A 19259-nucleotide genomic window follows, 5' to 3' on the forward strand; every position below is an offset into this window, starting at 1 on the left:
TTTTTTAAACTAATTTTTACACTGAAGAAACAAGTGCTCTTTGTTCTAATATTCTGCCACAAGAGGGAGATGTTGCATTGCATTGTACTGTAACAACAATTCAACTGACTGCATGTGATTTCAGAGTAGGGCCAAAACAAAATCAGCCCTTCGTTGTTATTTACATTTATGTTGTATTATTGTGTTGCAATCACTTGCAAAAATTTAACAGTTTATAAAAAAGGAAGTGCCCTGCAGGCACCATGTGTTTAAGCTCTGCTGTGTGGTGAACAGTGACAACTTTGACCTTGGGACTGCAGACCTCCTTATAATTTTAGATGTTTAGGCTATTGACAATTAAGTCCCAAACCTCTCCTACTTTCACAGTGCTTCTTAAAACCTGACCTTTAGACCAAGGTTTCGGTCACCTGCCCTGAAATGTGCTTATATGGCTCAGTGCCAAACTTTGTTAAGCGCCCACCTTTGTGTGTTAAAGATGGAACATAAAGGCAAGTTGTTGCTGATAGGTCCAAATGGAAGGCAGGCACTGTAAAAGGAAATGTATCAAATGAAGAAGCACTCAGTTCGTAGCTTTACACACAGTGAAAATGAGGTCCAACTGCAGTTTGGGCTAACATCTAGGTAAATAACACTGGCGACAATAGTTGATGCAGCAACCTCGCCTTACACTCATTGCTTCCACTGTGATTGAAGGCATGGCAGTGAAATGTGTAAATGACACAGAGGCAGATAGCATGTTGTAATGCCAAGGAAAGACAGGTTAAGCGAGTGGGGGAAAATCTGGCAGATGGAGTATATTATGGGAAAATATGAACCCGGGTCTCTGGCGCTTGTGGGCAGCACGGTGGCACAGTGGTTAGCACTGCTGCCTCAGCGCCAGAGACCCGGGTTCAATTCCCAACTCAGGCGACTGACTGTGTGGAGTTTGCAAATTCTCCCCGTGTCTGCGTGGGTTTCCTCCGGGTGCTCCAGTTTCCTCCCATAGTCCAAAGATGTGCAGGTCAGGTGAATTGGCCATGCTAAATTGCCCGTAGTGTTAGGTAAAAAGGGGTATATGTAGGGGTATGGGTGGTTGCGCTTCAGTGGGTCGGTGTGGACTTGTTTGGCCGAAGGGCCTGTTTCCACACTGTAAGTAATCTAAGAACATAGAAGATACTGAATATGGAGAAACAGATGGTGATATCTTGAAAAATGTCCATGTTATAGAGGTGGTGATGCTGGATGTCTTGAAACACAAAGGTGGATAAATCCCCAGGACCGGATCACATGTACCCTCAAACTCTGTGGGAAGCTAGGGAAGTGACTGTTGGGCCCCTTGCTGAGATATTTGTATCACTGATAGTCACAGGGTGAGGTGCCATAAGACTGGAGGTTGGCTAATGAGGTACCACTATTTAAGAAAGATGGTAAGGAAAAGCCAGGGAACTAGAGATCAGTGAGCCTGACATTGGTCATGAGCAAGTTGTTGGAGGGAATCCTGAAGGACAGGATTTACATGTATTTGGAAAGGCAAGGGCTGATTATGGATAGTCAGCATGGCTTTGTGCATGGGAAATCATGTCTCATGAACTTGACCGAGTTTTTTTGAAGAAGAGGATTAATGAGGGTAGAGCAGTGGAAGTGATCTACATGGACTTCAGTAAGGCATTTCACAAGGTTCGTCATGGTAGACTGGTTAGCAAGATTAGATCACATGGAATCCAGGCAAAACTAGCCATTTGGAGACAGAACTGGCTTGAAGGTAGAAGACAGAGGGTGGTGGAGGCCTGTGACCAGTAGTGTGCCACAAGGATCAGTAGAGGGTCCCTACTTTTAGTCATTTATATAAATGATTTGGATGTGAACGTAGGAGGTCGACTTAGTAAGTTTGCAGATAACACCAACATTGAGGTGTAGTGGACAGCAAAGGTTACCTCAGAGTACAACAGGATCTTGATCAGTGGGCCAATGAGTGGCAGATGGAATTTAATTTAGATACATGTGAGGTGTTGTATTTTGGGAAGGCAAATCAGGCAGGACTTATACATTTAATGGTAAGGCCCTGGGGAGTGTTGCTGAACAGAGAGATCTCGGAGTGCAGGTTCATAGCTCCTTGAAAGTGGAGTCTCAGGTAGATAGGATAGTGAAGAAAGCATTTAGTATGCTTTCCTTTATTGGTCAGAGTAGTGAGTGTAGGAGTTGGGAGGTTATGGCTGTACAAAACATTAGCTAGGTCACCTTTGGAATATTGTGTGCAATTCTAGTCTCCCTTCTGTAGGATAGTGTGAAACTTGAAAGGGTTCAGAAAAGATTCACAAGGACATTGCCAGGGTTGGAGGGTTTGAGCTATAGAAAGAGGCTGAATAGGTTTTCCCTGGAGCGTCGGAGGCGGAGGGGTGACCTTATCAAGGTTTAAAAAATCATGAGGGACATGGATAAGATAAATAGACAGGGTCTTTTCCCTGGGGTGGGGGAGTCCACAACCAGAGAGCATAGGTTTATGATGAGTGGGGAAAGAGTGGGGGACCCAAGGGGCAACTTTGTTCAGGCGGAGGGTGTTGCGAAATGGGACTAGGTTAGGTTAGGATATCTGCTCAGCATGGACGATTTGGACCGAAGGGTTTGTTTCTGTGCTGTATATCTCTATGACTGAAGAATTCCAAAGTGCAGAGGGATATTCTAGTGCAGGAGTTATACAAGTTACTATGCAGGTACAACCAGTGATTCAGTATGGAATACTTGCTTTTATTAAGTGAGAAATTAAGCATAAAAATGAGGATGTTATGCTTGCTTAGTCTTGGCGAGACCACATTTTTGAATACGGTGTGCAATTGGTCTCCTTATTGAAGGAAGGGTGTAAATGTGTTGAAGGCAGATAAGATGATGTTTATTAGATTAATACCTGGAATGAGTGCATTATCTTGTGAGGAAACATTAACATGTGATTTCAAATAAACCTGTTGGACTATAACCTGGTGTAGTGTGACTTCTGACTTGGTCCTGACATGGTAGGTGTGGGAAAGATGTTTCCTCTTGTGGCCGAATCCAGAATTAGGAAGCCCTGTTTTAAGTAGAAGTCACCCTTTTAGGACAGAGATGAGGAGAATTTTTTTTCCTCAAGGGATATGCAACTTTGGAATCAGTCTCAGAAGGCAGAGGGGAAGTCATTGAATATTTTTAAAGGTGGAGGTAAAATACCTCTACACCCCACCGCCTAACAAGAATCTAGGTTTATCAGGGATAGATGATATTTTGTAATTCAAAACATACAAGTAGGTCAGTCATGATCTTACTGAATGGTGAAGCTGCCTGGAAGGGCTGAATGACCTACTTCTGGTCCCAGTTTACCTGTTTGTATGACATTACAGTCTGCATTTGGAGAATAAGATGGAAACACTTGGCAACTCTTTAAAGGAAGCAAATCAGAGGACCGTCCTCAACTATGAATGGAAAATAGAGAAAATCATATCGAGAGCACTATTTTATGTGATTGTCACAGGTTGGACTTTTACCCAGCATTGTTGCATCTACAATCAGAATCCCTTATTAACCAAAACCTGTATTTTTATTCCCTGCAGTGGATACAGGTTGAAGAATTGACCTGTATGTTTTCCCATCAGTAAATTGAAAAGGCTAAAGAATGCTTTAGATTTTCTTCATTGAAAGCAGGTCCAAATCCAGGTTTTCCTTGTGGTATAACTAGGAGAGCTGTTCTGATAGTGGGAGTCTGGCTCCTTACCAAGGTTGAATAATCCTGATGCATAGCCATCTAGAACACCATGAGGGCAGCCAGGATGATAGCCACACTGATTCTAGGGCTGAAAGGCAGTACTAGAGCAGAGGTATATCTGTAACCCTCCTGGTTTCTACAACACAGTATCAAACTGCCAGTGCAGTCACTTATTTCGTGAACCCAATCAATGAGGACATGTCAGTTTATTAACTACCTCAATTCAAAGTTTGTGCGAAGATTTGTAGCTCGGGTGCTCGTTGTTGGTGGTTCTGTTCGCCGAGCTGGGAATTTGTGTTGCAGACGTTTCGTCCCGTGTCTAGGTGACACCCTCAGTGCTTGGGAGCCTCCTGTGAAGCGCTTCTGTGATCTTTCCTCCGGCATTTGTAGTGCAGTTTCAAATGCCAGAGGAAAAATCACAGAAGCGCTTCACAGGAGGCTCCCAAGCACTGAGGGTGTCACCTAGACAGGGGACGAAACCTCTGCAACACAAATTCCCAGCTCGGCGAACAGAACCACAACAACTACCTCAATCTCCAACTTATTTACTCTTTTGAGTTTACCAGTTACACAGCTGCTCTTGGATCTTGGTACATCACAGAAGAACATTCCAGTATGTTTTACCCTTGGTATCAAGATGCAGCAGGATAATCGCTGCCGGATTTGAAGGCTCCGTGAAATCTCCTCGTGTTCAGTAAAGTGCTTATTCTGTTTTTCATGTCAAAGACCATTGGTAAATAAAATGGCTTCCAGAAAAGGAGCATAACTGTTGAACAGAGGGCTTGTTAGTGATTTCAAGGTGGTAGTTGGGAGGTACTTTAATGAGTTTTTATTGGCACCAGCCCTATATTCTTGAAAAACTTTGCCCCACATTGCTACTGAAGAAACGGTTAAGAGACTGAATCAAATTGACTGTGCCTTTTTCTATTAATCAAGGTGTGGTATCCAAGACTGATATTGTTCTGTCCACAGGCATATTGATGCTTTTAACTGCCATACTAATTATCCTGATAGCGCTATATAAATTATTAGATTGAAAAATGTTCAGGATCCTACTGGTTGACCCTACACCATCCAAGTGGGTGCACTAGACAATGATAGTGGAGTTGTTGACAAATCATGGCAATTGATTTTCTTAGGTCTACAACAGACCAAGGTGACAGGAGGCAAGGAAAGCCCCGTTATTAGAGCGCTTTGGGAACAATAGGTCCAAAGTCACCTCTTCTTCCAAAGCACAATACATTGCTCACAGGTCCTATTGCAAATAACTTTCATACTGTATCGCAAAATGTTTTTTCTGAAAAATTAATGATAAAGAAAATACAACGTCTTGAAGGAGTTATCAGTCTGTAACGTAAGCACAAGAGTTATCAACAAACACATCGACTTGGACCCTATGTACCACCCTCTGAGAAAAAGAACAAGAAATGACATCACCAACCCAAGGAAACCTAAACACATATAGAAAGTGGGTCATAATACCAGTGCTTCACCAGAGGCTCACTGATGTTACCTAGTATGGTGATGAAACGTCTGAAAACGAACCTTCCAGCTCAGCGAGCAAACCTACATCCAGAATCTCAGATTTCCACTAAAACACAAAACTCAAAGATCACAACAATTGGACCACAGAGAGCTGGATTTATAATAATTATTAAGAATAATATGTACAGTATTGCGTAGTGGCAGAAAGCCTCAACTTTGGCATAGTTTTAAAAATAGTCTTTTTAAAAAATGGAAAATTGAATGAATTTAACAGTTTTTTTTACAATTACAAAAGCATACAGTTAACTACAGGAATGTAGAGTTTGGAACGGAATGGTTAAAATACAAACTAAATACTTCATATGTAATACATACCAGAAAGACAAAATAAAATGGCGACCTTGTGGATTTGTACAGGAATGCATGGATTATTTGAAGTCTATTTTCCCCCAGGTCCACAGCTCACTTTTTAAATAATAACTACTGATGGGTAGACTTACTGAAATCCAGTATTAAAAACATACATTCTGAGTCTATACCTTAGCTTTGACTATTACATTGCACCTTTGTATCAGATGGTCTTCCAGATGATGCTACAGGCTAAACAATAATGTAAAGTCATTCAATCTATCACATCACTGGAACAATCCAAGAATACATGGGGGAAGCAGCATAAATTGTAAACTATAACTGACGGTACAAATCAAGTGTAATTTTAAAAAAGCTCGCTGTTGGGGTTATTTTATTAGAAAAATGGAAGACCATTGAATTAGCTCGAAACAACAAGACACGCCTTGCTTTAAATAATTTTGTAGTCTTTGGACAGCAACGTTTAAAAACATAATGTTTTAAAAATTCAATAAATAAAGCTGTTCTCACATCAGGTTTGTGACACACATCAGTGAACGAGCAGATAAGACATTGATTCCTCACCTTCAGGCTCAACTTCCACCTCATGAGGCAAGTCAGTAATGAGAGAGGTTTAAGCTTGCTGATGTACACTCAAATCATTCCAAAGGTGCTGATTTTTCCATTGCTCAATGGGACATGTTGGATCAGCCTGACTATGTCTCTAATAATGTGACCTGAATTTAAAGACAGTGTCAATTTAGGGTGGGATGTTAGCCTGTCTGGCATGTGAGCAGAGTACTGTAATATAGCAAGACACACACACCTGGATTTTAATCCTGAAGCTGATGGCTTAAAGGAATTTCCTCACTCACCAGACTCACCTTGGTAAGAATTGCCCTGAAACATGTAATTTTCACTCTGAGGGTTGGAGGATTTGGACCCACTGACCCTGAAAGCTATGAAATATTGTTCTGATTAACAAAATTAAAAAGACAAGTCTAAAGGCATAGTGTTGTAACACATGGAGCATTTACAATAAGGCAGATGAATTAAATAAATGGTTAATGATATTGTTACGATTACAGAGATGTGGCTGCAGGGCGACCAAGGGTGGGAACTGAACATCCAGGCATATTTGGAAAGGAGAGACAAAAAGGGAAAGCAAGTGAAATAACATTGTTGGTAAAGGAGGAAATCAAAGCAATAGTGAGGAAAGATATTTTCTTGGATAACCATGATGTGGAACCTGTATGGATGGAGATCACAAACACCAAGGGGCATAAAACATTATTGGGGCTGAGTGGAGACGTAAGGAAAGGCATTAAATCAGAAATGCACGCAGTAAGAGTACAACTATAATCGTGGTGACTTTTTTGTTGTGATGGGTCCTTTTGGGAACAGCAACCATAATATGAACAAATTCTTCATTAAGGTGAAGAATTAAGTCGTTGAATCTAAAGAGAGTTAAATCTGAATCTAAATAAAGGGAACTATGAGGGTCCGAGGCAAGAATTGGCTGGGATAGAACAGGGAACCTTACTCAACAGGTTGACAGTGGTTAGACAATGGTTCATATTATAGCATGTGTGCATGAATTATAACAATATTCATTCCTATCTGGTGCAAAAGTAAAAGAGGATAGGTGGCTCAACACGGCTTACTGTAGATCCAAATAGTCAACAGATAAAAGTGCCAGAAAAAGCAGCAAGCCTGAGGAATGGAAGCATTTTAGAATTCAGCAAAAGAGGTTTGATCAAGAGGGTGAGAATAGGGTACGAGAGTAAAATTAGAAGGAACATCAAAACTGATCACAAAAGCTTCTATAAATATGTGAAGAGAAAAAGGTTAGTGAAGACAAAATGTGGGATCCTTATTTCAAATGTGGGGAAAATTATAATAGGGAACAAAGAATGTTAGAGTCTTTGGAAAGGGAGCAGTGAAGATTCATTAATATTATACAAGGAATTAGATGCAGCAGTGAAGGACAGCCTGATATATTGTACCCCCTCCCCTCCCATTTGGAACAGAGTTAAGAAGGGAATCTGACAAAAGCATCTAAATTATGAAAGGATTAATAACAAAAGACTGTTTCTGCAGACTGCTGATTCAGGAAAATGAAATGGGGCCATACACAATTGGTTATCATCAAAATAAAAGGGATAAAATCTATCCCAAATTACAAGGTGTAATGTATTACCAGAAGTGGCTGTTGAGGCAAGGGGCTGTACCATCTTGAGGTGAAATCAAAAGTTTTGGGGAGAAAAATGAAATGAATGGGCAAGTGGAAAGAGGAAATGGGCAAGAGCAGATTAATCTAGTTAATAAGGTATTGCTAGGTACAGCAGGCAGACTGGCCTCCTTTATGCTGTAATTGGTTTAGAAAATGGGGAACTATAAACAAACCAAGAACTAAGCATCGAAGGCACACATTTGAATTGAATGCAAAGCTGATTTTTGTTTTAAACATAAGATTTTCTCACCTATTCTGCAAAATGATCACACAACCAACTGTAACATTAAATTATATCTGAAATGCCTTATATTTACATGCAAATCTTTGCCTCCGGACCTTCAGTTCAAGACTGTAGCCTATTTCATTGAAAAGGCCAAAAATACCTTCCAGCAAATTGTTGTAAAATCAGTGATACTGGAACTGCAACTTTACATTGCAAAGCACAGCTCTGGTACTGCCAAATACAACTAAAAACGGAGTTTGCCTTAAAATTGTTTTATGGTAGTATCTAGAGTTTATTGGTAATCATGGACACTAGTGAGAGCTGGTGGGATTAGTCCCACTGAAGAGAGTTTGGTTTTGAAAACTGCACCCAAATAGTGAATTTCTCTTCTACCTTAGGTTTCACTCCCCCACAATTCCCTGAGGTACCAGCCACATTCTGGTCTACTACCCCAGTGAGCCCAAGCAGCAAGGACCCACTCAACACCCAAGTGAGAGAGATGCTCTTTTCAGTTGAGTCAATTGGACAGAGGATGGGAACCAGCTAGCAGAGATGAACTGCATCTATCACTGGGAGAGATGGTGAACTAAGGGTTTGACCCAAGAACTGTATCAGAGCATTTGGGGATACTGGGCTTAAGTGCAAATGCTCCTAAAGTATATATATTAAATAAAACAATTGACAATATCAGAGGGCTTAATTCATTGGCTAGCCGAACAATAAAAGAGTTAATTCTGTAGTTTGTATTCAGTTCCCTTACTTCCAACAGGAGATACGGTTCCAGTTAACAAAGGAAGAAAAAAAATACACAGAATTCGAGTCCATAATTCCCAGATCAGAACAGAGGTAAGAACAATTTCTAATTGGATATCTCCTTCTCAATTCATAGAATCAGGAAAAATAACAGCCCGAGTGCTGATCAAAAGTCAGAGTTCAAATTCCATCCAACCTGGGTGCATGATGAACCTTTTAGATGCTAAGTAAATGCTGACTCAAGAACAGTGGTAAAACACAGTCAGGTCTGTGTGGATTACATATTCTCCTCACTCAGACTTCCAAACACCCCAATCTGCTCCATCCAATCCCTTGCAATGCAATGAGTCTGACAAGTAGTGAAAAAGTCTGACTTAAGGGGAGGAAACTTTGCCCTTACATCTGCTTCTCAACAGACTTTGTAGGTCTAATTGCTAGTTCCATTGAATATGCTTCAGTATTCTCATTAGGATTTCCAAATATATCAAGGAATTTAGCAATATTCAGAGAGCTAAACACCTGGAAATGCTCAGAAGGACCTCAAAATGGGTTTGAAATCAATGTAAGAGAAAGATAACATTCCAACAATAGCGGCCATTTTACTTTGGCAAGAACAGATGCCAAAGTTTCTTTGGAAACATCACAGAAGGTCAAGTTAACTGTACAAGACATAGGAGGAATAATGGAAAAATACATTAATTTAATGTAAGACTACAAAATAGAAAGAACTCCATAGTTAATGTGCCCAGGTAATACTGCCGTAACAAGGCGTTCAAATTTCACAGGCTGCCCTAATTTGGTGAGACAGCCAATAGTTCTGTGTTTTCTATCCTACTGAGAAACATGCTTCCTCCCAGCTTTGATGGAGCATCAGGATCTCAAACACGTAGTTGTATCATTTTATCCATTAAGTGGTGAGTAGTTTTTGTGGATTGATTTTAAAAGAAAACATATTTCCCTGCAGAAACAGAAAGGGAATGTGCACTCTCCCTCATGTTTCCTATCCACACCATGCCAATTTTTTGTGGATTACAAAGGTACATGTGCAGGAAGTTCACCATTTCAGGGAGTTGATGTGCGGTGACAAAAGAAAGTGCATCCCGAGATGCTTCGAGGGAACAGTTTTTGATAACACTGTCAATTTGGTTGCAGTTGCCCTCTCCTTCTCCCCTCCCCGCACCCAACTCTTTTCTTCAGAGGTGTTTCCATCCATGTCGTATCACCGCGTCTGCACGTCGGAATGGTTGACTTCTAAGATCTGTGAGAAACAAACAAAAAAAATGGCAATTGGCACCAACTCCTTCACTCTGCTAGTTGGGCAACAAAGAGGCAATCAAGCAACAAGGCAAAGCAGCTCTGCAGTGAAGCAATTCCGAAACAACAAGATGTCGAGTTACATCTAATCAAAATGATGGCAAGCCACTGGGATTGTTGTGCATATACATGCACACATGCATTGATCCAGTACTTACACAGGCAGTACAGAGCTTGAGTATTGCTGAAAAAGAGACACATTTTGTCAAATCTTTTCCTCTTGTGCTGATCAGCACAATTTGCAAAAAACCATCATAGAGGCAAAGTATTTATATTGTAACAGAGGAGAGTTTGACTGGCAAGTAGACTCTTATTGAAGCGGTATTACCATGTAGAATGCACCAATTAATGATTGTCATCATTAAATACAAGATAAAACATGTCTTTTTCAGCAATAATCGACAGTGTTGGAAAATGTAGCATTATTTTCAAAAGGGACTCAAAATCAGTCTCAGTATTGTAGAAATTGGATGGAGTCTAATACTCCCCTGGGATTCTTTTTCCATGCATTCTCTTTCTGGGGAATTTACATGGTCAACAACACTCTCGAATGAAGAGCTGACACCACCAGTCCTTTCCTGCCAAAATTCTCTCCCCTCTTCTGTAAGAATACAATGGTACCAAAGCTCAGTTGCCTGTTTTCTACAACTTACTTTTGTCGACTTTTGATCACCTCTTCCCCTTTGCCTGTTGCTGACAGATCCACAACTTCACACCCCTCTCACCAACATCACCCAGAGGGGAGAAGGGGGATATCACAGATATCTTAGGTTCCTTGGAGGCTGAGCTGACAGTTCACGTGAGCTTTGTTTGCATCACTTTTTCTGCTTGGGTAGGATTGAGCAACATGCATAAGACATCAGAAAGGTAACAAAGAGCAGAAGGGGAGCTTCAGATGGGAAGCTGCCAGGAACCCAGAAGTATATTACCAACAAGTTAAGATATGAACTGCAGGGAAAACAATATTAGGGGGAATTTTATTTTTCTGTTGATAGTACAAAAAAGAAAGACAGGGTTACACAGGGATGGGATTGCTTTGTGCACATGAACAACAGGAAGTCATTCAGCCCATTGTGCCATTTGATTGATTTCAGGGCTGATCTGTATCTCAGCTCAGTCTCCTCACCTTAGCTCCACATCCCTGCAGATTTACAGGAAGGTCTTTCCCTGACTTTTGATTACCTCAAGCCCTATTGACCAGGCCTTCTTTGAAACAGTTCAAGTACAAACATCTGTTTTCATGTATGACTGCCAAAGCATAGAATCATTGAATGGCTACAGCACAAGAGACCATTCCATCTATCATGTCCATGCTGGCTCTCTGAAGGAGTAATTCACGACAGCCGCTCCCCTGCCTTTTCCATTTCAGATAATGATTTAATACCTGCACTCAGGCAGCGCATCCCAAATCTTATTCGCTCACTGCATGGAAGTTTTATAGTGTCACCATTGCCTCTTTTGTCAATCTATGTCTTTCACTGATCTCTTTCCCATCTATTTTGTCCACACCCCTTAAGAATATGGACAATTCAATCGAATCTCATCTTAAACTTCTTGTCTCTGAAGGAGAATAGTCTCAACTTTTCCAATCTATCCATATAACCGATTATAGTTGCTCAGCCCTGAGACCACTCCCAGAGATCCTTTCTGCACACTCTTAAGTCCTTCACATCCTTCCTAAAGTGCAGTACCCAGAACTGGATGCAATACTCCAATTGAGACCAAACTAGTAAATAAACAATTGAATGGAAGAGGCTTTGGAGGTGCAGTGGTAGTATCCCTATCTCCCAGACAGAAGGCCTGGGTTCAGGTCCCATCTATTCCAGAGGAGTATTAGAAGACATCTTAATAGATTGATTAAAATGTCTACCAACCACCTAGGCAAGAGAGACAAAGGAAAAACCATTCCCATCATCTATTAAAAAAAAAGGAATTGACTGACAATCCAAATTATCCCATCATCCAATCAAGAGGCAGCCTTTGTAAACTCCTTTCTCAAAACCAAGGTTGAATAAGGATTAAGTTGCTGGTACTACCATCATCTAGGTGCAGATATGAGGATATCATGTTCCTGGGTCAACACATAAGAATTCCTGAAATACAGTATTGCCAAGTAGGGTTATTCCTCCAATGAGATGACAAGCCAGCTTTATCCCAAAGGGCACAGTGTGTAGCATCAGGTGGGTTCGATGTGTTGACTCAGTAGGAGGGACAATCTAACTGAACTCAACACAGAGTGCGAAAAAAACTGAACAAATGCTCATGACCACAGGACACACAAAAGTGCTTTGAATAGCTTACTTTTGGAGTCTGGCCAATGCATGAACCATCAATATTCAGGCAGCAAGTTCTCTCACACAGCAATGTGACATGATCAGATCCTCTGCTTTAGGGAAGTTGATGGAGGGACAAATAATGACCAAGACCCAGGGATATTTATCTACTGGTCATGGAAAGAGTGCTGTCAAATCTTATATCCATCTAAGAGGGCAGGCAATGCTTCACCTCCAACAATGCAGCACTGCCCTGGAGTGCCAGTCCAAACTATACGCTCAAGTTCCTGGACTGGGATTTGAACCTGCAACATTCTTAGGCAAGATTGCTACCAACCGAGCCACAGTTGAATACCAGAAGGCAAGAAAGAGCTAAAAAGAGAATCTGTAAGGATTTCCACTCTCAATGACCAATGCTTTGATGCCCTCCATAGTCAAATAGCTTGCTGACACTCAAACTCCATGGCACTCACAAGAAGAATGCCCACTTGGTTGAAGTGTCAGGAAACAGTTCCCCAGTAAGAGTCACTGCCTTCAGGAGAGCAGGAGAAAGACAAGTTGACTGATAATGGGTCACTGAAGCCAAGTAGGGATGTGAGGATGAGCACATACACTGGGAGAGTAAGTGATGGAAACATTCCAGAAATTTGATTGGAACAAGGGAATCAGTAGTCACATCATTGATTTCAGACAACTCTCAACTCCTTTTCCTTAAAATTGAAGTGAAACAGAGTCTGGAGCTAACACTTCTCCACAGACATTAAGAACTTAAACGTAAAAATCCTTTCACATAGGCCTGTGAAAACAAGGAGTTTCCCAACTGTCCTGTTTGAGCCCAAACTTGCCACTTGTTTAACAACTGTATTTGGGTGCCACATGTTTCAACATTCAAGCAGGACTCATTAAGAAAAGAAAAATATGAAAAAGTTGTTTATTTGTAATACTTTCTAAAAGCAGAATAGTCGACTGAGATTGAAGGCATTCTGAAGCTTTCCCTTTGCCCTTGACCCCCACGAAGACTCTTATTTAACGCTTTGATTTTCATCGTTAAAAATCATACAATACCAGATTATAGTCCAATGGGTTTATTTGGAAGCATAGCAAGAGCTAATACTTCCAAATAAACCTGTTGGACTATAATCTGGTGTTGTGCAATTTTTAACTTTGTCTACTCAAGTCTAACACCGGCTCCTCCACATCGTGATTTTCATAAGTGTTTAGCTTGGGTCTGCAGATATAAAGGGCTGGAGCTGGCAAGCCTTGCGAGCACACTAGTTTCACTGTCGCTGCGCGTTTGACAAACTCTTACCCGTGTTGGAGAATTTGGAAAATTACCGATCATACTCTTCCTTTTAGCTAAAGAAATGAAGGAAATGAAGATGAATGAATGATGATGAAAGAGGAGCAACAACTTTTGTAAAAAGGTTGGGTTTGTCACAGTCACCAGTTTTACCCGTAGCTAGAACTCCAGCAAAAAGAAACCGCATTGAGGAGAGAAAACAACCACAATCCTTTCAGAAATTAGAATCCCACAGTAGAAATGATAAGATGTCATTTAGGCAAACACACAATAAGTGCAAGGACAGCAGCAAAGGTGAATGAAAATGGCCATGGAAAAGAATGAATGGAAGAGCTTTGGAAAACATTGATCAGACACAAGAAATAACATAATTCTCTCGCTTGAAACTAAATTGGGACATTTGCCCTGTAGATTTCTGCCATCACCCTGTCCTATAGGTCGCCAAAGACAACTTGGCTGGCAAGGATTTGCTTGGCTATCATTATGCTCATTAGCAAAAGGTGCAAAGGAGCATTCACCAACTCTTTACCTAACCTCCAAGCTAGGCTCCCCATACATTGGTGTCTGGCTAAGCTGTTTCCTGGCTGGATATTCAGGTCTAAAGGAATCCCTGTCTCAACCAGCAAATTCGGGGTGTCCCCATGTTCTTCCATTGAAAGCAAGGAGCCAGCTTGTGGAACTCTATAGCAAGTGTATAAAAAAACACAGATACTGTATTTCATGAAGAAACCACCGTACCCCCCTCCACACACAAACACACACAGTAATTCAAATGGAAGGTGTAAAATGAATCATTTCCTTTCAACAAACAATAGAGACAAGAATGAAGAAACGGAATCATATAAACCTGTCATAGCTGTAGACTGTAGAGGGCACAAACATTAACAATTGGACTCTTCACACAATGACGTTTCACAGAAGAACCAGGACCCACGTTTAGCAGTTCGGGCTGTGAAGGGCACACTCTTCAACGCTGCAGAAAGAAGAATGTGCAATAGAGAGAGGGGAGAGAAAGAGCAGCAAGGGGTCAGGGAGGAACAAAGAAAAAGAAACCACATCAAGTCATACAATAGGGAGGAGCTTCAAAACGGTCACAACGCAAAAAGCAACACATGCAATTGAAATGGGAAACCCTTATCTGAATCTCCACAGCAGTCCCTTATTTCATGGACCACTGCACCATGACTGGAACAGTCTCTCTCCTTGGCATGGAACAGCAGCCTACAATGTTGCACTGGAAGAATCCATTGTTGATTCTGAGGGCTATCTTCCTTGAGGGCCAGTCTGAGCAATTCAGCCACATACCAGAACATAATGTGTTGGGGTGCAAGGCGAACTCTATGAATTCACAACCAAACTCGAGATTCCCATCACAGTCAGCTGCTGATCTGTAGCCAACATTTCCCCACAAGAAGAAACAAATTCCCAGCTTGTGGAAATTTTAATCAAATTGTTTCTCTCCCTCTATGGATAGTGGGGTTGATCTTGCTGCCAACCCCTTTTGCGTTTATTTAAAAATTGAAAATCAGAGGACATGAGAGGAGGTAAGGAGGGGTTTAAAAGCTAACTTTATACAGCATTATATTACAAACCAGGTGGCTTTAAATAGAAATACAAGCAGCAACATGCCTTTCTGGAGCCATGGATGTAAGGGAACCTGAGTTGCAAAGAACAAATCTTAAACCATGTCTTTTTTGAAGAAGCGACAAAGAAGATTGCTGGAGGCAGAGCAGTGGACATTGTCTATGTGGACTTCAGTAAGGTGTTCGACAAGGTTCCGCATAGTAAACTGGTTAGCAAAATTGTCTTGAAGGTAGGAGACAAGAGAGTTGTGGTGGAGGGTTGTTTTTCAGATTAGAGACCTGAGAGCAGCGGTATGTCACAAGGATCGGTGCTGAGTTCACTGCTTTTTGTCATTTTTATAAATGATTTGGATGTGAATATAGTTAGTATGTTCGCAGATGACACCAAAATTAGAGGTGTAGTGGACAGTGAAGAAGGTTACCTTCGAGTACAATAGGACCTTGATCAGATGGACCAATGAACCAATGAATGGCAGATGGAGTTTAATTTAGATAAATGTGAGATGTTGCATTTTGGAAAGGCAAATCAGGGCAGGACTTGTACACTTAATGGTAGGGTCCTGGGGAATGTTGCAAAGAGACCTTGGAATGCAGGCTCATAGTTCCTTCAAGGTGGAGTCCTAGGTACACAGGGCGGTGAAGAAAGCACTTAGTACGCTTGCCTTTATATTCGTCAGTATAGGAGTTGGAAGGTTATGTTGCAGCTGTACAAGACATTGGTTAGGTCACTTTTGGAATACTGCATTCAATTCTGGTCTCCATACTATAGAAAAGATGTTGTGAAACTTAAGAGTCATAGAGATGTACAGCACGGCAACAGACCTTTCGGTCCAACTCGTCCATGGCAACCAAATATCCTACATTAATCTAGTTCCATTTGCCAGCATTTGGTCCATATCCCTCGAAACCCTTCCTGTTCACCTACCCATCCAAATGAGTTTTAAATGTTGTCATTGTATCAGCCTTCACCACATCATCTGGTATTCTATACATGCACCATCTTCTGAGTGAAGAAATTGCCCCTTAGGTCCCTTTTAAATCTTTCCCTCTCACCTTAAACCTATGCCCTCTAGTTCTGGACTCCCCCACCCCAGGGAAGAGACTTTGTCTGTTTACCCTATCCATGCCCCTCATGATTTTACAAACCTCTATAAGGTCACCCCTCAGCCTCTGACGCTCCAGGGAAAACAGCTCCAGCCTATTCAGCCTCTCCCTATAACTTGAAAGGGTTCAGAAAAAATTTACAAGAATGTTGCCAGTTTGGAGGGTTTGTACTGTAAGGAAAAGTTGAATAGGCGGGGTCTATTTTCCCTGGAGTGTCGGAGGCTGAGGGATGACCTGATAGAGGTTTATAAAATCATGAAGGGCATGGATACGGTGAACAGCCAAGATCTATTCCCCAGGTAGGGGAGTCCAAAACTATAGGTCATAGATTTAAGATGAGAGGGGAAAGAGTTAAAAGAAACCTAACAAACCTTTTTCACGCAGAGAGTGGTGCATGTGTGGAAAGAGCTGCTGAAGCCAGTGGTGGAGGCTGGTACAACTACAACATTTAAAAGGCATCTGGATGGGTATATGAATAGGAAGGGTTTAAGAGGGATATGAGCCAAATGTTTGCAGATGAGACTAGATTAACTCAGGATATCTGGTCAGCATGAAAGAATTGGACCAATGGGTCTGTTTCCATTCTGTACATCTCAGACTATTACTCCCTTCTTCCGGAGACTTGCAGTCATGTCTGTGTTATCTCCAGCCAGTACACTCCTGGACAGCCTCTCGCCAGTACACTCCTGGACAGCCTCTCGCCTGCACCCTCTAAAACTCGACACTGTCCCCTCGCCTAACTCCCATTCACCATTACCAGGCCAAAATTGGCTCGCATTCCACCAACACTTTGATTTTAATGTCCTCATCCTGGTGTTCAAACCTCACCTTGGCCTCGCTATTTGCCAGCCCCGATCTCTACAATCTCCTCCAGCCAATAACCCTTCAAAGATACCCGCACTCTTCTAAACATGCATCCCCGGTTTTAATACTTGCAAGGCAGGCTGTGCCTTCAGCTACCTTGGCTCTCTTTACACCTCTCTGCTTCTCTCCTCTTTCATGATGCTCCTTGAAAAATCTCTCAGGCCAAGACTTTGGTGTAATACAAATGCAAGTTGCTGTTGTGGCAGTTACCAGAATCGAAACAGAAGTATAAAAGGAGAGAAAAAATGCATCTTGGTTACACATTTTAATTTTGCAGCATTTTGGTTCGACAAGTTAAGCTGCTGGTGCACTGGGCTACATTTTGGGAAAAGGCTTCCCAAAGTGGGGGTGAGGAGCTGAAATTTTGGAGTGGTAAGATCTGGGCGAGCAATGGCCAGCAGAGAGTTGTGATTGCTGTGCTCACAACAGGCCCTGCCTCAGCTACCATGCTGTTACCACTAGGCTGCAACTCCCCTGCACATCCCAATCTTAACTCCACCCAAGAACTCTTAAGTTCTCACTGAGGGACTGTAAGAAGTTTTGAGCATTAAGATGGGAAAACATTTGGGAAGCACCGATTTAGGCCTCGAGTGTGTGAAGAGTGTGGTTCATGTTATGAAACAGAGCAACCGTGTCCACTTCACAGAAACAAGCAGTCAGTCATCAAAATGGCAACATAGCAGGTGAAGTTAGAAAATGATTTGAAAATTTTTTTAGCAATGCAGAAGTAGAACATTGCAGACCTGAAAACAGAGAATGCTGGAGAAACTCAACAGCTGCCAGAGAAAGAGAATCCAAGTTGATACTTTGTCTCGAAAGACATTTTCTATCTTCACTGGGCAGCTTCTAGGTCTAACCACTTCATTGTTCGAGAAGTGAAGTGTACTGTACCAATTGCTCAGGAGCTATTTAATATGAGAAGTTCCGCTGATCAACTGAAATAAGACTTAAAGAAACTGCCCCCACCTTTCCTCTGCACCACCATCCCTTTCTTCACCAGCAGACTGTTCACTTTGAAATTACTTTACATATCAAACACCCAACATCAGGTAGCAATGCAGAGTGAGTATGGAAAAGAAAAGCAACAAGAATGCAGAGAGCTTGTGGGCTATTTTGTAGTCAGTGCAAAAAGAGAAAGCAGTCTTGGGGCATGGTGGGGGGTGGAGAAGGGAATGGAATGATTCTAAGAGTAGGAGTAGAGAACATTAAAACAACTAGCTCAAGTGATGAAAGCTTTTTGATCCGACGTTATTGCAATGGTGCATCAGCGGGAATTGAGCGAAGTCTCTCGGTCTTGATTTGGCACACAACAGTGAGAGTAAAAAGGAGGAAGGTGCAGCTTGACAGTACAATTTGCCAGAAAGTCAGAAACCTTGATTAATGTATCGGTGGCAGTTTTTGAATACCCAAACTGGATTGCATTCAATCTACTTGATCATTTAAAAAAGAAACTTTAAAACTGGTGTGTGTGCTGACATCCACACCACAAACATTCAAGAGTAGGTTAATAAAGGCTTGGCCTAAAGGTCAAACAGTAAAACAGGGCACTGGTTTGAGCAGAACCAAAGAGGAAGTCCCTCCCAAACAGATCTGTTAATCTTGGCATTCAACGGATCTAATTAGACCAAAGCTCTTGCAGTGAAAAAATTAAGGGCAATGGCTTAAACAGCAGTTCAAGGAACATCTCATAGCACAGCCGGTCACTAGAAGAGGCTCAGTTGTGCACAGAAACATGTTGTCCATCACATTTTACCTGCACTTGAAGAACCTATAAAAGAATTTTTAAAAAACACATCTATTGGAAACAAGTCTTCTGAACTGTCAGTGCAGACTTCAGACCTGAGTACCAAGGCAGCCCAACCCACCACAGAGTAGAGCCAGGACCTGCTGTCGGCCTTTACCTGTGATAATGTCTTCAATGGTCCCATCTTTGCCTTCGTACACTGGCCGGTGATCTTTGAGCTGCCGTCTTCGTAACTCAGCGATGAGTTCCTGCTGTTGTCGCTTATTCCTGTGACAGGGAGACTTTCAAAAAAAAAAAAGCCTTGATTGAGAAAGAGGACTGAA

At 41.7% G+C, this 19259-nt stretch overlaps 1 protein-coding gene across 6 annotated transcripts in view; it reads right to left on the reverse strand.

The window, feature by feature from the left end:
* Positions 1 to 5346: 5346 nt before the first annotated feature.
* The window catches only part of LOC122543283 (formin-like protein 3), a 167406-nt gene continuing 153493 nt past the window's right edge, over positions 5347 to 19259 (reverse strand). For 2 of the 6 annotated variants that reach the window (XM_043681785.1, XM_043681781.1), the window contains 3 exons: positions 19094 to 19217; positions 14489 to 14614; positions 5347 to 10012 (listed from right to left, as the gene is read on the reverse strand). In XM_043681785.1, coding sequence (XP_043537720.1) covers positions 14523 to 14614; positions 19094 to 19217 — 216 coding nt within the window. In that variant the 3' untranslated portion in view covers positions 5347 to 10012; positions 14489 to 14522. Of the gene's footprint in view, positions 10013 to 13650; positions 13698 to 14488; positions 14615 to 19093; positions 19218 to 19259 lie in introns of all 6 variants that reach the window. The other 4 variants (XR_006309986.1, XR_006309987.1, XM_043681783.1 and 1 more) reach the window with 4 other exon arrangements.

Source organism: Chiloscyllium plagiosum, chromosome 43 (assembly GCF_004010195.1).
Source record: "Chiloscyllium plagiosum isolate BGI_BamShark_2017 chromosome 43, ASM401019v2, whole genome shotgun sequence".
NCBI lineage: Eukaryota > Metazoa > Chordata > Chondrichthyes > Orectolobiformes > Hemiscylliidae > Chiloscyllium > Chiloscyllium plagiosum.